General features: G+C 40.2%; 1 protein-coding gene across 1 annotated transcript; it reads left to right on the plus strand.

Annotated features, from left to right (window-relative positions):
• Nucleotides 2726-3375, plus strand: LOC109128611. Its single transcript, XM_019235335.1, has one exon. The coding sequence runs from the start codon at nt 2916-2918 to the stop codon at nt 3165-3167; it is 252 nt and encodes an 83-aa protein (XP_019090880.1). The 5' UTR covers nt 2726-2915; the 3' UTR covers nt 3168-3375.

The raw sequence follows: 18114 nt of genomic DNA on the forward strand, positions 1-18114 counted from the left end.
TTGGATACAAACAAGCATATGAGATGGATGTTGGTTCACGTGGAAACCTGCCAGTTTAAGAGACCAGCCAGGCTAAGTAACAAATATTAAACCGGCAAATTTCACGTTAAAACCCGCCTATCTGAAAAACCCGCCTGGCTGAAAAAATGTCCTAACTAGGCTGTTACCTTTTTACCTTACTTTGAGAACTCTATAAGAGAAGAACGCTAGGTTTTATTTTATGTTTTCTTTCTGCAACCTGAGACTTTTTGTAAGTCATTTTTTTGGGATTTTAGATATTCATCCTCTTTGACCATTTGGAGAAGATTTATAAACTCTTTCTTATTATTTATGTATTTTTGGAGTCTTTGACCATGTTTTTTTCATCTATGATTTATGTTTATTTTGTTATGTGTGAGTAGTTTTTCAATTGGGTTTTAGGGTTCTAAGTAGGAGATTCAATGATTTAATGGTTTAATTGGTTTATAGGGAATTATATTTCTCTGTGGTTCTTTGATTCATATATTCTTAATGCTAGAATATGACTGATCACCTTGTTCTAGATTCTAAGTTTTTCTATGCATTAAAAGTGTTCGACAAAACGCGTGAACTAATATGAATTGAGCAATATTTCTCTAACTTGTGAAATTTAATTGCTTGAGCAATTATCCGATACATTTAATCGTAAGGCAAGATATGCGAGATCGAATCCACAAGGACCAAGGGTAAAATAAAGATTTGCGAGACTTGTAAATAGCTAAAACAGACGAATGTTTGTTTGTTTTCAGGTTTTGTAAATAAAAATGGAAGAAATAAAACTATTAAACTTATTGGATTAAAATATTGAGTCATAGGCTATTTCAAAGATAAATAAGTAACAGATAAAATGAAACAAGGAATTTAACAATTGACAACCGTTTTTGAACATAAACACAAAATTTAACTAATTCTCTTTCAAGGAATTAGACATTAAATTTGACTACTCAACTACTAAACTTTCAATTGTAATCTTTTAATTAAATTTGACTACTCAATTACTAAACTTTGTACGGAGATCTTGCAATTTCATCATCAAACTGGTCAATCCGGTGATAATAGGTGAGATTCGGTGCCATGGAAGAGGTCAAGAAGAAGCTCAATGATTAGAAAATGAAGGTGAAAGAGCTCATCGAGAAGGTAAATAAGTTATGAATTAAAGGAGATGATGGAAAACCAACAGCGATAAATTACTTTTACTTCTTTTTTCATTGCAGCTCTCTTATAAATAAGTATTGAGATACTGTTCTGTATCAAAACTCTTGAGGGCCAGTGATACTATAAATGAAACCTTAAATAATTGGGAAATTGCTGTCTCTAAACTCTGATGAGTTTTACGTATAATATACTTTTTCTTTATGAGTCACACCCTCTAATTGAATCATATTCTCGTTTCTTATTATGGGTGTAATAGTTTCCTAAAACATCTACCTGTTAATGATTTAATACCAAATACCATGTGATATTATCTTTCAAAGTTTGTGAATTATGTTTTGTACTCAACTATATTTTAACCCGTGGTGGGCATAAATTTTCTATTTCATGTTGTATTTATTTGTTAAATATTGGATGTTTTTGTAAATAGATGAATAACTAAATTTTCCGGTTGTTGTGCAGCTAAATATTTATATTATTTTTTTAACCCATAATACACTTTATGACCATTTGTTTGTTATATTTAGTTTATTTTGTTTAGTGTTTAAGAGTCTATTTTTATTTTTAATTATTATAACAAAATATAAGGGATCTAAATACATAATCAGTAATTTATATGTTGTGATTAAGTCACATTTTCCTAATGATTTAATTATTTTATACAACCTTAGTTAAATCAACTTGATTTTATGTCAAATATTCTTATATTAGTAGTGTTGATAAATAATTAAATGAGGTTTTAACCCGTGTTAACACAAATTTAATAATATTTTATTAATTCCAACATGTCTTTTTTATAACTCATCTACTATATAACCACATTATAAAGTATTTTAGACTTTTTTAATTTTACAAATTCGTAATAATTAATAAATTTATTAAATATATATATGTTAATTATAATATTTAAATAAATGTCAATCGAAGTTTTTTTTATGTTAAGAATCAAAGCTCACAGATTTTGGAAAACAAAATGGGAATCAAATTGTTGTTTTCTTTTTTGCGAAGGATTCAGATATAGAATATCTTCAAAACACAACAGAATGTGTGGGGTTAGTTTTTTAGTTGGAATGAAATGTAAAATATTTAGTAAACAAAATCTGGAGTAATGTTAGTTTTGGAAAGTTTTTAGGGATTAATGTTGTAAATAACTTTTTAAATAAACAAAACTAAAAATACATAACACAAAATGTACCTAAAAATATTAATATAGATAACAAAATATTTGATACCACATAATTTTAACGATAGCCAATAGCATATAATTTCAAAAGTATGTTGATCAATAAAAAAGGAAGACAATATGACTATTTTTCTTTCATTTCTTATATATTCATTTCTTATAGATCCATTGAGGTTGATTTTTAATCATATCCATGGGCTGATGAATTAAACTAGGGGGAGAAAGGTTAAGTATATATCTGTCTCCATATATTTTCATTATAATTTTATTAAAAAATAATTTGTAGAGAAATGAACCTTCACCAGGTATAACCTCCAAAGTAAGGTTATTGCCTTAATTAACCATAGACTTGTGAGAGAAGTAGTAATTTTGTGTTAGTGGCGTAGGTGGAGAGGTGAAGTACGCAACTCAACATTATCACCTTTTTCAGCTATAAATGGAGATGTTTAGAAGAGGTTTTTTACATTGCAACACACACAAATTAAATTCTTTCACAATATCTCATTTTTATAATTTTTTCATCTTTTTCTTTCTTTTTTTTTTGAAATCTTTGTGAGAAAAAATGGCTAATGTTGGAAACACTAGTACTGTGGATACTCGTCTTGAAGAGCTGGATCGTGAGAGCACAGAGTTGAAAGGTGAGATTGAGAAGCTCGGTGCGGAATTAGTCAAACTTCATCATCAAACTGGTTTACCTGATGTTTGTGCCATTGATGAGGTCAAGATGAAGCTCATAGATAAGCAAGTGAAGTTGAAAGAGCTCTCCGAGAAGATGAAAGAAGTTAAGAAGGAGATGGAGGAAACCCAAGAGTGATAGGTTACTTTTACAATTCCATAGTGAAGCTCTCTTTATAAATAAGTAACTGAGATATTGATCTTGAGGGCGAGTTAATTTAAATTTTTCTTGAACTATTTAAGTCCAGGGAGACTTTCTTGTAATTAAAATAATTGGAAAATTGTTGTCTCTAAACTCTGATGAGTTTTATATCTCTATAATATATATGCATGTTTGGTTCTGCATTTCTTCTCTTCTTGTTCATTATGAGTCATATATTCTCATTTCTTGATCGTTTATTGTGTTCTTGGGAAATACCCATAAAAGATTTGTCTCAATCGTAACTTTTGAGGTTTTTAATATTCTAGCTATATATGTTTAACCCTACAATTTATTACAAATTAAAGAAGATTAAAATAATTCAACCGACGATGAAGTGGTCTTGACCGATGAAATGAATTGGGGATAAAAACAAAGCACTACTATTTTTCTTTCATCTCCTTATATGTCCATTGAAAATTTCAAATTCTTTACTAAAAGAAAATGAACTTGTGGAATATTACAAAAAGAAAAAATTAAAACACTTTTGGTAACACGTTTTCCTTCGTCGTAATTACTAGATTTTTTGTTTTCGTTTAACAATAAGATCCCTTAATCATGAACTCATATTATCAATAACCGATTCTCTCTCTCTCTATATATATATATATATCTCCAGAGAGAAAACGTAAGGCACTGTTTTCTTATTTTTGTGTGTGTGAAATGTTAACATGTTAATGCTTATCACTAACAAATAAATAAAGACGTCTTGATCAAACATCCAGAGCTTAGCTAATCATACATTAGGTTAGAGCAGAAAAGTAACATTTACATTTTATATTTATTTATACAATATAAAACACTCTATATAGGGAATGTTGAGTGCTGTCCTCTATATTTATTTATACAATATAAAACACCTGAATATATATATATATATATATATATATATATATATATCATTGTTGTAGGGTCATGTTCAATTTTAGTTATTTCAAAAACAAAATATTGACAATAGATCCAAACCTTAGTCCTAGATTCCTAGTAAGGTAGAAGCGTACTGCGTACGCGTCCATTAAACTAGAGAAGAAACAATAACATTTTTGTTTTATAACTAACACAAAACAACCTTGTTAAGGTAAAAGTGTTTGGTGATTAACACAATAATATCTTAGGAGCGTGTTAGTTTAAAGTTTAAACTGGTGTATTATTAAAGTCTTGGCAATGGAACTTTATCTTTTTCTTTAACATAATTAAGTAATTAACTTAGCTAAGGTAAAATATAATTTCGATGTATGTATATATTAGTACATATTATTTAGTTACCAGGTTAGCACACATCTTCTATATATATATATATATATATATATATATATATATATATTATTCCCATCCTTCACTTTGACCGGGATTCTTTGGGGGGACAGATTATCTTGCATGTTTTTCAAGATTATTAATTTCTGAAATTTCTTTTGTAAACTTTTACCCTCCGATTTAGGTTACGAATTTTGGAATTCTGTTTTAATTAATTTAATATTTGGTTGAAAAAAAAATATATATATTTGTTGCCAACCAAATTAAGTTACTTTGGAAGATTTTAGAATATTTATGTGAAATATTAATTAAACAAAGATTGTCAAAGGCTACGCTTTTCTCCTAGAGGCATTTCTAAACAGACAAAATGTAAACTTCAAAGTAAAATTAATGCCTTAATTAACCATTTATAAAAAGTTGAGAGAGAAGTAGTATCCTACTATATTAACTGGGAAGTACAAGTATAAAACTAATCTTAAAATGTGTAAAAAATTAAATTCAATTTCCATCAGAAAAACTTAATTAAGATTAAATAATTAATTAAATAAATATTTCTAATTAAAAAACGAAAATAGGGGAAATATCAAATAAAATAAATTGTAGAAAAATAAAAAAAAATCTGTTAGAATCAAAACTAATTTGTACTTAAAAAAACTAACTGATCAGATTTTTTTTACATGTTAGTTATATCTTTTTACTTACTTCACAACTATAGTAAAGATTTCACAAAAGTTTAAATAATTTTATTTATTCCTTGCAAATGTTTTATTGACAGGTTTTCAATAAACATTTTTAAAATACAAAAATTATAATATAAGCAACAAATTTTAATCATAAACCATTATAAATAACATAACAACAAAATAAATAAAATTTTTCATCAAAAAAAAGTTCAGCTCGCGGTTTTCCGCGGTACCTAGTTAACTATTAAGTTTGTTGCTTTTAGTTTCCATCTGTGAAACGATCCGACCCGTTTTTTTAAAATAATAAATAATAATAATAATAATAATAATAATAATAATAATAATAATAATAATAATAATAATAATAATAATAATAATAATAATAATAAATTAACTACAAATAGTGGTCTCATATCTACTAGCCACCTAACCACAATCATAACCAACATCACAAATTAAGCAATACCAATATCCAATAATAAATCAATATTATACATAAGCAATATCCAAATACCGAACAACATGAAACTTAGAACCAGCAACCTAGCAATGTTTCTAAAGACCCAACTCTAGCAACCTATCAATGCCAGACAACAACCAATCGAGTCCCTAGAACATCCTCCTCTTCATTGCCTTGATTCCACGAACACACTTTACCTTTACTTGCACCACAAACACATATTGCAATGCATGAGTATTTAATAAACACTCAGTAAGGCAATCCTCCCATCTACTGGGCTAATACACACAAGCAATAGAGACATCTCTAACAATCGACCAACAATCAACAATATCCAATAACAAACCAGGACCCTGCATCGACCGACACCAACATGCATCGACCGACACGAGTTGGGTGTTGCGTCGACCGATGCAAGATCTGCATCGACCGATGCAAGATTAACTTGCATCGACCAATGCTCCCATTGCATCAATCGGTGCATGCTCGACATAGACCGATGCATTGCCGAGCATCGTCTTCCCCCAAAGCTTCTCGCCGGATCTTCGTTCCTACAACCACAAAACTCGATCCCAAGCCACAAGAAAGCTTCCTAACGTCCCAAATAATCATCTAACAAGCCTAACAACACATAAACAAGCAGATCAGAGAAATCTCTAGCTTAGATAAGCCATGGTCTTGCACTTACCTTTGCCAAGACGAATCTGAACCTCAAACAAGCAATAAAACACTCCTAGCAAGCTCTTACAACGTTCTAAGCCTTAGATCTCACCAGAAAATGCCACAAATCTCCAAGAATCTCCCAAAACGCTTAAGAACTCTTTTCCTCCCTTCTTTTCTCTCAAAAACGGCTAAACTCGCCTAATGAGACAAAAACTCGAGTTACGGGTTTTCTTAACCCAAAACGCAGTGTTTAACTTAAGTCAAACCGCAGAAACCTGAACCTGCATCGACCGATGCACCTACTGCATCGACCGATGCACGTACTGCATCGACCAATGCAATCCCTAAACCGAGATTTCGGTTCGCGGGTGTTACAATTCTCCCCCACCAACGTAGATTCGTCCTCGAATTTTGGACAACCATCAGCCAAGGACTCACGTGCACTCCATGGACTGCACTCCTCCGACCGATCTACGGAAGGTCACCTCTAGGCGCTAGACTCACGCTCCATGCATTATTTGCTCTCGAATTTTGGACTTTCCTTTACTCATAGGCCTAAACCTTGAGTTTTTATTGGCTCCTCATCATACCTAAGTCTGCATGCCATAATGTTGGCTCCTCATCGGGCCAAAACCCGCATGCCATAATATATAAGAAAAATCCAATACTCGTCTCTCGGGTTGCCACCCTACATCGTGCCCCCGGATCGTCATTCGAAGTCGATATACCAACCATACTTCCAAGCCACAAAGTCTTAGAATATGACAGTACTAGGAGAACCTAAGTCCCCCAAGAGTCGCGAGCAACCAATTCTGAACACGTCTGGGTCCTATCTCTATCTAGGTTTCCTTCCCGTGGCTCGCGTAAGACAACACAATGTCCTACCAACCACATATCCCCTCCTGGAATACCTCATGACCACATAAGGATCATATACATGCCGCAATGGCCGCCACAAAAGCCAAACAAATGTCCTAAACAGGACCGCCACCAAGACCAAACAAATGTCCCAAACAGGACCGCCACCAAGGCCAAACAAATGTCCTAAACAGGACCGCCACCAAGGCCACTCGTCCTGAGGCTACGCAGAGGCCGAGTGGTGTGAGTTGCTTCGGTTGTGGAAGCAAGGATCACAAGATTGCTATCTGTCCCAAGAGGAGTGCTCCGACGACAGTGGCTCGTGTATGCTATCACTGTAGGGAGCCAGGGCATATAAGGCCCATGTGTCCCAAGTTGCAGTCAGTGGCAGTGGCAGCAGGTGGCACGAATTGAGCAGGCGCCACGGGTTTACACTACTGCAGAGACTGGTGGAACCAGTGCTGGGGAGATTACAAGTATAATTTCTGGTACTTTAACTTTGTGAATTCTTCGTAAGTTCAGATTTTATGTTTTCCTATGATAAAGTGTTAGGTTCTTAACACATGAGGTTTGTGTAGGGATCTTGTTGGTGGGCGGGTTTAAGTCCCATGTTATGTTTGATTATGGAGCTTCTCATAGCTTCATTACTTCGGAGTGTGCAGAGAGCGCGGGAATCAGAGGGGATCCCAGGGAGCGTACATGAGTTGTCAGAGTTGCGGGAGGCAAGTTCCTGAGGGTTATTGGACGAGTGAAAGGAATTGATATTCAGATCGCAGGGGAGTCGCGGCCAGCGGATTTGCTTATCAGTCCAATGGAGTTGTATGATGTGATTCTCGGGATGGATTGGTTGCATCGGCACATGGTGCATTTGGATTGCTATCGGGGTAGAGTGGAGTTTGAGCGTCCAAGAGGGAAGTTGGTTTTTCAGGGTATTAGACCGACTTCGGGGAGTCTCGTGATCTTGTCCCTTCAGGCTGGGAATATGATCGAGAAGGGTCGTGAGGCTTATTTGGTTACAATATATATGCCAGAGTCGGTGGGGAAGTCTTTGGTTAGCGGTATTCCGGTTGTAGAGGAGTTTGAGGATGTGTTCCAGTCGTTGTAGGGGTTACCACCATCTTCATCTGATCCTTTTACGATTGAACTGGAACCAGGGACGATGCCGTTATCCAAGGCTCCTTACAGAATGGCTCCAATAGAGATTGCAGAGCTGAAGAAGCAGCTAGAGGATTTGCTGAGCAAGGGATTCATCCGTCCTAGTGTATCACCGTGGGGAACGCTGGTGTTATTTGTGAAGAAGAAGGATGGGAGTTTCCGGTTGTGTATTGATTACTTGGGGTTGAACCGGGTCACTGTGAAGAACAAGTACCCTCTTCCCAGGATTGATGAGTTGTTGGATCAGTTGAGGGGTGCTACTTGGTTCTCCAAGGTAGATCTGGCGTCGGGTTATCATCAGATACCGATAGATGAGGCGGATGTGAGGAAGACTGCATTCAGCACGAGGTATGGGCATTATGNGAACAACATGAAACTTAGAACCAGCAACCTAGCAATGTTTCTAAAGACCCAACTCTAGCAACCTATCAATGCCAGACAACAACCAATCGAGTCCCTAGAACATCCTCCTCTTCATTGCCTTGATTCCACGAACACACTTTACCTTTACTTGCACCACAAACACATATTGCAATGCATGAGTATTTAATAAACACTCAGTAAGGCAATCCTCCCATCTACTGGGCTAATACACACAAGCAATAGAGACATCTCTAACAATCGACCAACAATCAACAATATCCAATAACAAACCAGGACCCTGCATCGACCGACACCAACATGCATCGACCGACACGAGTTGGGTGTTGCGTCGACCGATGCAAGATCTGCATCGACCGATGCAAGATTAACTTGCATCGACCAATGCTCCCATTGCATCAATCGGTGCATGCTCGACATAGACCGATGCATTGCCGAGCATCGTCTTCCCCCAAAGCTTCTCGCCGGATCTTCGTTCCTACAACCACAAAACTCGATCCCAAGCCACAAGAAAGCTTCCTAACGTCCCAAATAATCATCTAACAAGCCTAACAACACATAAACAAGCAGATCAGAGAAATCTCTAGCTTAGATAAGCCATGGTCTTGCACTTACCTTTGCCAAGACGAATCTGAACCTCAAACAAGCAATAAAACACTCCTAGCAAGCTCTTACAACGTTCTAAGCCTTAGATCTCACCAGAAAATGCCACAAATCTCCAAGAATCTCCCAAAACGCTTAAGAACTCTTTTCCTCCCTTCTTTTCTCTCAAAAACGGCTAAACTCGCCTAATGAGACAAAAACTCGAGTTACGGGTTTTCTTAACCCAAAACGCAGTGTTTAACTTAAGTCAAACCGCAGAAACCTGAACCTGCATCGACCGATGCACCTACTGCATCGACCGATGCACGTACTGCATCGACCAATGCAATCCCTAAACCGAGATTTCGGTTCGCGGGTGTTACAATTCTCCCCCACCAACGTAGATTCGTCCTCGAATTTTGGACAACCATCAGCCAAGGACTCACGTGCACTCCATGGACTGCACTCCTCCGACCGATCTACGGAAGGTCACCTCTAGGCGCTAGACTCACGCTCCATGCATTATTTGCTCTCGAATTTTGGACTTTCCTTTACTCATAGGCCTAAACCTTGAGTTTTTATTGGCTCCTCATCATACCTAAGTCTGCATGCCATAATGTTGGCTCCTCATCGGGCCAAAACCCGCATGCCATAATATATAAGAAAAATCCAATACTCGTCTCTCGGGTTGCCACCCTACATCGTGCCCCCGGATCGTCATTCGAAGTCGATATACCAACCATACTTCCAAGCCACAAAGTCTTAGAATATGACAGTACTAGGAGAACCTAAGTCCCCCAAGAGTCGCGAGCAACCAATTCTGAACACGTCTGGGTCCTATCTCTATCTAGGTTTCCTTCCCGTGGCTCGCGTAAGACAACACAATGTCCTACCAACCACATATCCCCTCCTGGAATACCTCATGACCACATAAGGATCATATACATGCCGCAATGGCCGCCACAAAAGCCAAACAAATGTCCTAAACAGGACCGCCACCAAGACCAAACAAATGTCCCAAACAGGACCGCCACCAAGGCCAAACAAATGTCCTAAACAGGACCGCCACCAAGGCCACTCGTCCTGAGGCTACGCAGAGGCCGAGTGGTGTGAGTTGCTTCGGTTGTGGAAGCAAGGATCACAAGATTGCTATCTGTCCCAAGAGGAGTGCTCCGACGACAGTGGCTCGTGTATGCTATCACTGTAGGGAGCCAGGGCATATAAGGCCCATGTGTCCCAAGTTGCAGTCAGTGGCAGTGGCAGCAGGTGGCACGAATTGAGCAGGCGCCACGGGTTTACACTACTGCAGAGACTGGTGGAACCAGTGCTGGGGAGATTACAAGTATAATTTCTGGTACTTTAACTTTGTGAATTCTTCGTAAGTTCAGATTTTATGTTTTCCTATGATAAAGTGTTAGGTTCTTAACACATGAGGTTTGTGTAGGGATCTTGTTGGTGGGCGGGTTTAAGTCCCATGTTATGTTTGATTATGGAGCTTCTCATAGCTTCATTACTTCGGAGTGTGCAGAGAGCGCGGGAATCAGAGGGGATCCCAGGGAGCGTACATGAGTTGTCAGAGTTGCGGGAGGCAAGTTCCTGAGGGTTATTGGACGAGTGAAAGGAATTGATATTCAGATCGCAGGGGAGTCGCGGCCAGCGGATTTGCTTATCAGTCCAATGGAGTTGTATGATGTGATTCTCGGGATGGATTGGTTGCATCGGCACATGGTGCATTTGGATTGCTATCGGGGTAGAGTGGAGTTTGAGCGTCCAAGAGGGAAGTTGGTTTTTCAGGGTATTAGACCGACTTCGGGGAGTCTCGTGATCTTGTCCCTTCAGGCTGGGAATATGATCGAGAAGGGTCGTGAGGCTTATTTGGTTACAATATATATGCCAGAGTCGGTGGGGAAGTCTTTGGTTAGCGGTATTCCGGTTGTAGAGGAGTTTGAGGATGTGTTCCAGTCGTTGTAGGGGTTACCACCATCTTCATCTGATCCTTTTACGATTGAACTGGAACCAGGGACGATGCCGTTATCCAAGGCTCCTTACAGAATGGCTCCAATAGAGATTGCAGAGCTGAAGAAGCAGCTAGAGGATTTGCTGAGCAAGGGATTCATCCGTCCTAGTGTATCACCGTGGGGAACGCTGGTGTTATTTGTGAAGAAGAAGGATGGGAGTTTCCGGTTGTGTATTGATTACTTGGGGTTGAACCGGGTCACTGTGAAGAACAAGTACCCTCTTCCCAGGATTGATGAGTTGTTGGATCAGTTGAGGGGTGCTACTTGGTTCTCCAAGGTAGATCTGGCGTCGGGTTATCATCAGATACCGATAGATGAGGCGGATGTGAGGAAGACTGCATTCAGCACGAGGTATGGGCATTATGAGTTTGTGGTGATGCCTTTCGGGTTGACTAACGCACCAGCAGCGTTTATGATATTGATGAATAGTGTGTTTCAGGAGTTTCTGGATGTATCTGTCATCATTTTCATCGACGATATCCTGGTTTATTCTAAGAGTCCTGAAGAGCATGCAGTGCATTTGAGGGCAGTTCTGGAGAAGCTACATGAGCAGAAGTTGTTTGCTAAGTTGAGCAAGTGAAGTTTTTGGCAGCGTGAGATGGGGTTTTTGGGACATGTTGTGTCTGCAGATGGAGTTTCTGTAGATCCGGAGAAGATTCGGGCTATCAGAGATTGGCCTAGACCGCAGAGATCAAGAGTTTTCTGGGATTGGCAGGTTACTACAAGAGATTTGTGCAGAGATTCGCGAGCAGAGCATGTCCTATGACCAAGTTGACAGGGAAGGATATTCCTTTTGTTTGGTCACAGGAGTGTGAGGAAGGCTTTGCAAGCCTGAAGGAGATGTTGACTATTGCGCCAGTGTTAGCTTTTCCTGAGCAGGGAGAACCCTATGTGGTTTATACAAATGCATCTAGAGTTGGTTTTGGGTGTGTTCTGATGCAGCACGGGAAGGTGATTGCCTACGCTTCGCGCCACTTGCGGAAGCATGAAGGCAACTATCCTACTAATGAATTGGATATGGGTGCTGTAATTTTTGCCCTGAAGATTTGGAGATCTTATCTTTATGGTGCAAAGGTACATGTGTTTATAGATCATAAGAGTCTGAAGTATATATTCACTCAGCCTGAGCTGAATTTGAGACAGAGGCGGTGGATGGAGCTTGTGGTAGACTATGATTTAGAGATAGCCTATCATCCTGGTAAGGCTAACTTGGTTGCAGATGCTCTGAGTCGGAAGAGGGTAGCTTCGGCACAGGAGCAAGAGATGAAGTATCTGGTAGGAGAGATTGGTGCGTTGAGTTTGTGTGCTGTTTCTCATGAGCCGTTCGGTTTGGAGGCGGTTGATAGAGCAGATATTCTGAATAGAGTGCTGTTGGCTCAGAAGAAGGATTTGGGGCTGTTGAATGCCTCAAAGGATGTGGATTCAGAGTATCAGGTCTCAGATAATGGTACTATCTTGGTGCACGGTCGGGTTTGTGTGCCCAAAGATGAGGAGTTGAGGCAGGAGATCCTGAGAGAGGCTCATGGGAGCAAGTTTTCTATTCATCCAGGAGCGACTAAGATGTATCATGACCTCAAGAGGTACTATCATTGGGTCGGAAATAAGAAGGATGTAGGTAGTTGGGTCGCGAGGTGCGATGTGTGCCAGCTAGTGAAGGATGAGCATCATGTTCCAGGAGGGTTACTAAAGAGTTTTCTTATTCCAGAGTGGAAGTGGGATATGATTACTATGGACTTCGTGGTGGGTTTGCCCGTGTCCAGGACTTTTGATGCTATTTGGGTCATTGTGGACCGGTTTACTAAGTCAGCACATTTTCTGGCCATTCAGAAGTATGTGAAGGAGATAGTTAGGTTGCATGGGGTGCCAGCAAACATTTTGTCTGATAGGGATTCTAAGTTCACTTCGGTGTTCCGGAGAGCGTTTCAGGCGGAGATGGGCACTAAGGTGCATATGAGTACAACCTATCATCCCCAGACAGATGGATAGTCAGAGAGGACGATCCAAACGCTGGAGGATTTGATGAGGATGTGTGTATTAGATTGGGGAGGCCATTGGGTAGATCATTTGAGGTTCGTAGAGTTTGCTTACAACAACAGTTATCAGGCGAGTATTAAGATGGCTCCTTACGAGGCTTTGTATTGGAGGTCGTGTCGTACACCATTATGCTGGACTCTTGTGGGGGAGAGGAGCGTTTACGGGGCAGATTTTGTTCAGGAGACCTCAGAGAAGGTTCAGGTTCTCAAGCTGAAAATGAAGGAAGCTCAGGATCGGCAGAGGAGTTATGCCGATAAGAGTTTCAGGTAGAAGACATAGTGTACCTCAAGATGGCCATGTTGCGGGATCCGAACAGGTCATTGACTGAGACTAAGTTGAGTCTGAGGTATATGGGTCCATTAAGAGTGATTGAGCGTGTTGGACCAATGGCTTATAGAATGGAGTTACGTGAGGTTATGCGTGCGTTCCATAAAATTTTCCATGTTTCTATGTTGAGGATGTGTCTCCGTGAGGATTATCAGCTGTTAGCTAAGATTCCTGAGGATCTTCAACCTAACATGACTTTGGAGGCGAGACCAGTGAGGGTTCTCGAGAGGAGGATTAAAGAACTTTAGAAGAAGAAGATTCCTTTGATGAGAGTCTTTTGGGACTGTGATTGTGTTAAGGAGAAGACTTGGGAGCCTGAGGCGAGGATGAAGGCAAGGTTTGAGAGGTGGTATGAGAAGCAAGCCGCGACATGAGCTTGTCTAGCCTGGTCCCATCTGTAATCCGTGGCTGGAGGGGGAATGGAGTATTCCAGCCCATCTCTTTTGTTTACTTGGTCGCTTGGGGTGGTTGGTTGTGCGACTAAGTAACAAGATGAGGTGGTGCTCGGGGTACAAAGTTTCCGTGAGGCAAGGGTTTTTGGAGGAAAGTTTCCTGAATTAGAAATTTCCAAAAGTGGAAAGTTTCCAAAAGTGGAAGGTGAAAAAAGTGGAAAGTTTTACGTGAGTTAAAATTTGTCCATTTAGTGGAGAAAGCCGTTGATGGGCTTGTGCGGCCTTAGTGGCGGACTTTTTAGTCATTGTGTGGCCTTAGTGGCGGTCTTTTGAGACATTGTGTGGCCTTTGTGGCGGACTGTTTAGCCAGATGTGTGGCCTTTGTGGCGGGCTGTTTAGCCAGATTGCCGGTTTAGGCGGTCCTCCGGGACAGATGGTCTTTGTGACGGTCCTGTTTAGGACATTTGTTTGGTCTTTGTGACGGTCCTGTTGAGGACATTTGTTTGGCCTTGGTGGCGGTCTTGTTTAGGACATTTGTTTGGCCTCGCTGGTAGTCCTGTTTAGGACATTTGGTTGGCGGCCCTTGTGGCAGTGAGATGATCCATGTGTGGTCATAAGGTATTCCAGTGAGGGGATATGTGGTTGGTAGGACATTGAGATGTCTTACGCAAGCCACGGGAAGGAAACCTGGATAGGGATAAGACTCAGTCGTGTTCAGAATTGTTTGCTCGCGACTCTTGGGGCACTTAGGTTCTCCTAGTACTGCCATATTCTGAGACTTTGTGGCTTGGGGGTATGGTTGGTATATCGACTTCGGATGACGATCCGGGGGCGCGTTGTAGGGTGGCAACCCGAGAGACGAATATTGTACTTCCTTATATATTATGGCATGCAAGCTTAGGCCCGATGAGGAGCCAATATTATGGCATGCAGGTTTTGGCCTGATGAGGAGCCAATAAAAACTCAAGGTTTAGGCCTCTGAGTAAAGGAAAGTCCAAAAGTCAAGAGCAAATAATGCTTGGAGCGTGAGTCTATTGTCTAGAGGTGCCCTTTCGTAGATCGGTCGGAGGAGTGCAGGCCGTGGAGACGGTGGCACGGGAATCCTTGACTGATGTTTGGTTGAGATTCGAGGACGAATCTATGTTGGTGGGGGAGAATTATAACACCCGTGAACCAAAACTGTGCGTTTTGGGGGAGGGTGTCGGTCGACACCAAGGGAGTGTCGGTCGACACCAATGTTTTCTGGTTCGACCAGTTCAATTTAATTATCGATTTGTACCGGTTTGATTTAGGAAAAACCACTAAACCGAGATATTTAAGTGTTTTGTCGACCAGAAGGGTTTTGGGAAGTTTCTCTTGTCGCTGTTTAACGCTTTTGAAAGAAAAAGAGGAAAAAGAGAGTTCTTGAGATTTTTGGTGAGATTTGTGAATTTCTTAGATGTTCTTGTGAGATTTGGAGCTAGGAAGGATCTGGAGGCTTGCTAGGAGGGTTGGATTTTGCTATTGGTCTGAATCTTCCTGCAAAGAGGTGAGTGCATGACCATGGCTAATAAGCCTTTGATTTCCTTTTTCTTGCTTGTTTGTTGTTCTTTTGTGTGTTTTTCTTGATGGGATTGGTTGCTACAGGTTCCTATGGACGTATTTGGCTTGGGTTTTGAGTATTGGACGATTTGGAAGAGGTTGGGGAGCGAAATTCGACTATCGGCTTCGAGCGGATCGTGGTTGCAGAGGGAGTGTCGATGGACACCAGAAAATTAGGCAGCGATTGACACTGTGGGGTAGTGTCGGTCGACACCAAGGCCAGTGTCGGTCGACACTTGGCTGGTGTCGGTCGACACCTCCCTTCCAGCGAGATGATGTTTGATTTTCTGGTTTGTAAGTCTTGTTTGTTGATTTTTTTGAACATTGGTATCACTGTTTCTTGTGTGTATATCCCAGTAAATGGGAGGATTGCCTCACTAAGTGTTTATCAAATACTCATGCATTTCAATGTATGTTTGTGGTGCAGGTAAAGGCAAAGTGTGATCGTGGAATCAAGGCGATGAAGAGGAGGATGTTCTAGGGACTTGATTGTATGTTTTCTGGCGTTGGTAGGTTGCTAGAGTTGGGTCTTTAGAAACATTGTTAGGTTGCCAGTTTCATGTTTCCTGATGTTTGATTATTGGATTATAGTTATGGATTATTATTGGTTATTTTATTATTGGATATTTATTAGTATTGTTATTTCCGCTGTTGATAGTGGTTGTGGAGAGGAGGCTAGTGAATATGAGACCACTAGTTGTAGTTTATATTATATTTATATTATTATTTATTAATTTTAAAAAAAAACGGGTCGGGTCGTTTCAGAGTTTAGGGTTTAGAGAAAACTTAGGGAATTATGGAGTTGTGAGGTTGAAGCTTCTTAAATAGAGAGGGTTGGCTTTTTGGGCTTCACCAAAAGTGGACTTGGGGCTGTGGAATTCGGACTCCACTCGCCACTCGAAAGGGAACTTGACCAGGCGTGTCGGGTACGGATTCGGGTGGAGCCTCGGGTTCCCCAAAATTTCTCTTTCTTCTCTCTTTTTTCTTTTTTTTTCTTTTTTTTATAAATGTAAATATGCAAAAATAGAAAATAAGATAAAATAAATAAGTAAGAATTAAAACAAAATAAATGATACCTTTGGGACTTCCTCCCAAGTGAGCTTTGTTTTAAGTCACTAAGCTTGACTCTTCATGCTCCTTAAACATGGGATTTAGGATGGAAAGATTCTGGAATCCTTTCCATCGTAGCAGGCTGATTCAATGGATTCTCCAAGTCTTGTCCAGGTTCCACAACAAATGTAGTGTTGACTTCTTCAAGATGCTTGACTTTTCTCTTCCTTGTCTTAATGGAAAAGACTTGACCATCAGTGGTTGGCCTTTTAATTCTTTTCTTGACATCAAAATCTATTTTGAAATGCTCCCCATGCTCAATTCTGATCTTGCCTTGTTTCACCTCAATCATTGCTCCTATTGTTGCCAAGAATGGTCTCCCTAGGATCATTGGATCAGCTGGTTCCTTATCCATATCAAGGATCAAAAAGATCAGTAGGGACTTCTACTCTTCCAATCCTGAGAGGCAAATTTTCCAGGATCCCAATCGGATGTCTGATTGTTCTATCAACTATAACCAAATACAGACTACTCGGTTTAAAACTGTTGAAACCCATCTTGTTAGCAACAGACAGTGGCATGATGCTGATTAAAGCTCCCAGATCGCACAAGCAATTTTTGAAAATCCAAAGTCCTATCGAGCATGGCAAATAAAAGAGCCAAGATCCTCCAATTTCTCCTCGATTCGCAGCTCAGGATCTAAGTACACTCCACTCCTGAGAATTTCATACCCAATCTCCTTGACAGCTTCCTTAACCTCAATCTCCAGCCGAGCTGCCTCTTTGGTGATTTCCTCTTGAAGTTCGTGTGGTGGCAAGAGCTTAGAAGGTGGAGCTTTTCGCTTTGCCATACGCTCTGCAAGCGCCTCCAGTTGGATGTCAAGGGCAGCATTGAATCTTTCCTCTAGTTCCCGTTCTGCTGCTACAGGCAGTTGAGGTTGATCTGTCATCTGAACATCTACTCCATGTATCATCTGATCACCATCATCGGGGGAGTCATCGGGTTCTGCCTCGGGTGGTTCTTCGATTTGTGATTTTCGAACAAGTGCTCGATCATCAACTCGATCAGTCTCCTCGGGTAAAGGCGTGGGTTCGTACTCGGATATGTAGTACTGATACTCAGTCATCCCATAATGATCTGTAGCCTCCCCATCTTGAACATCACTTTCCTCAATGAGGTAGTCTTCAAAGTCATCATCAAGAAAGATGGCTTAGGCGGTTGCATAGTCCTTTGGGTTCTGAACAGCTTTACCTGGAAGCTGGTTGATCTTTGGAGGTGGTTGGTTGTTGTGGTGGCCCTCGAGGTATCTCAGCTTGGTGTTGAGAGAGTCATACTTAGCAATCAAGTCGTTGTATGTATTGAACAAAAGCAGCGGATGCTTGGTTTTGTATCATCAGTTGAATTAGGACGCATAGTTCAGCTTCTAGGGATTGGTTCTACGGGTCTTGT

This window comes from Camelina sativa, chromosome 14, assembly GCF_000633955.1.
Source record: "Camelina sativa cultivar DH55 chromosome 14, Cs, whole genome shotgun sequence".
In the NCBI taxonomy this organism is placed as follows: Eukaryota; Viridiplantae; Streptophyta; class Magnoliopsida; order Brassicales; family Brassicaceae; genus Camelina; species Camelina sativa.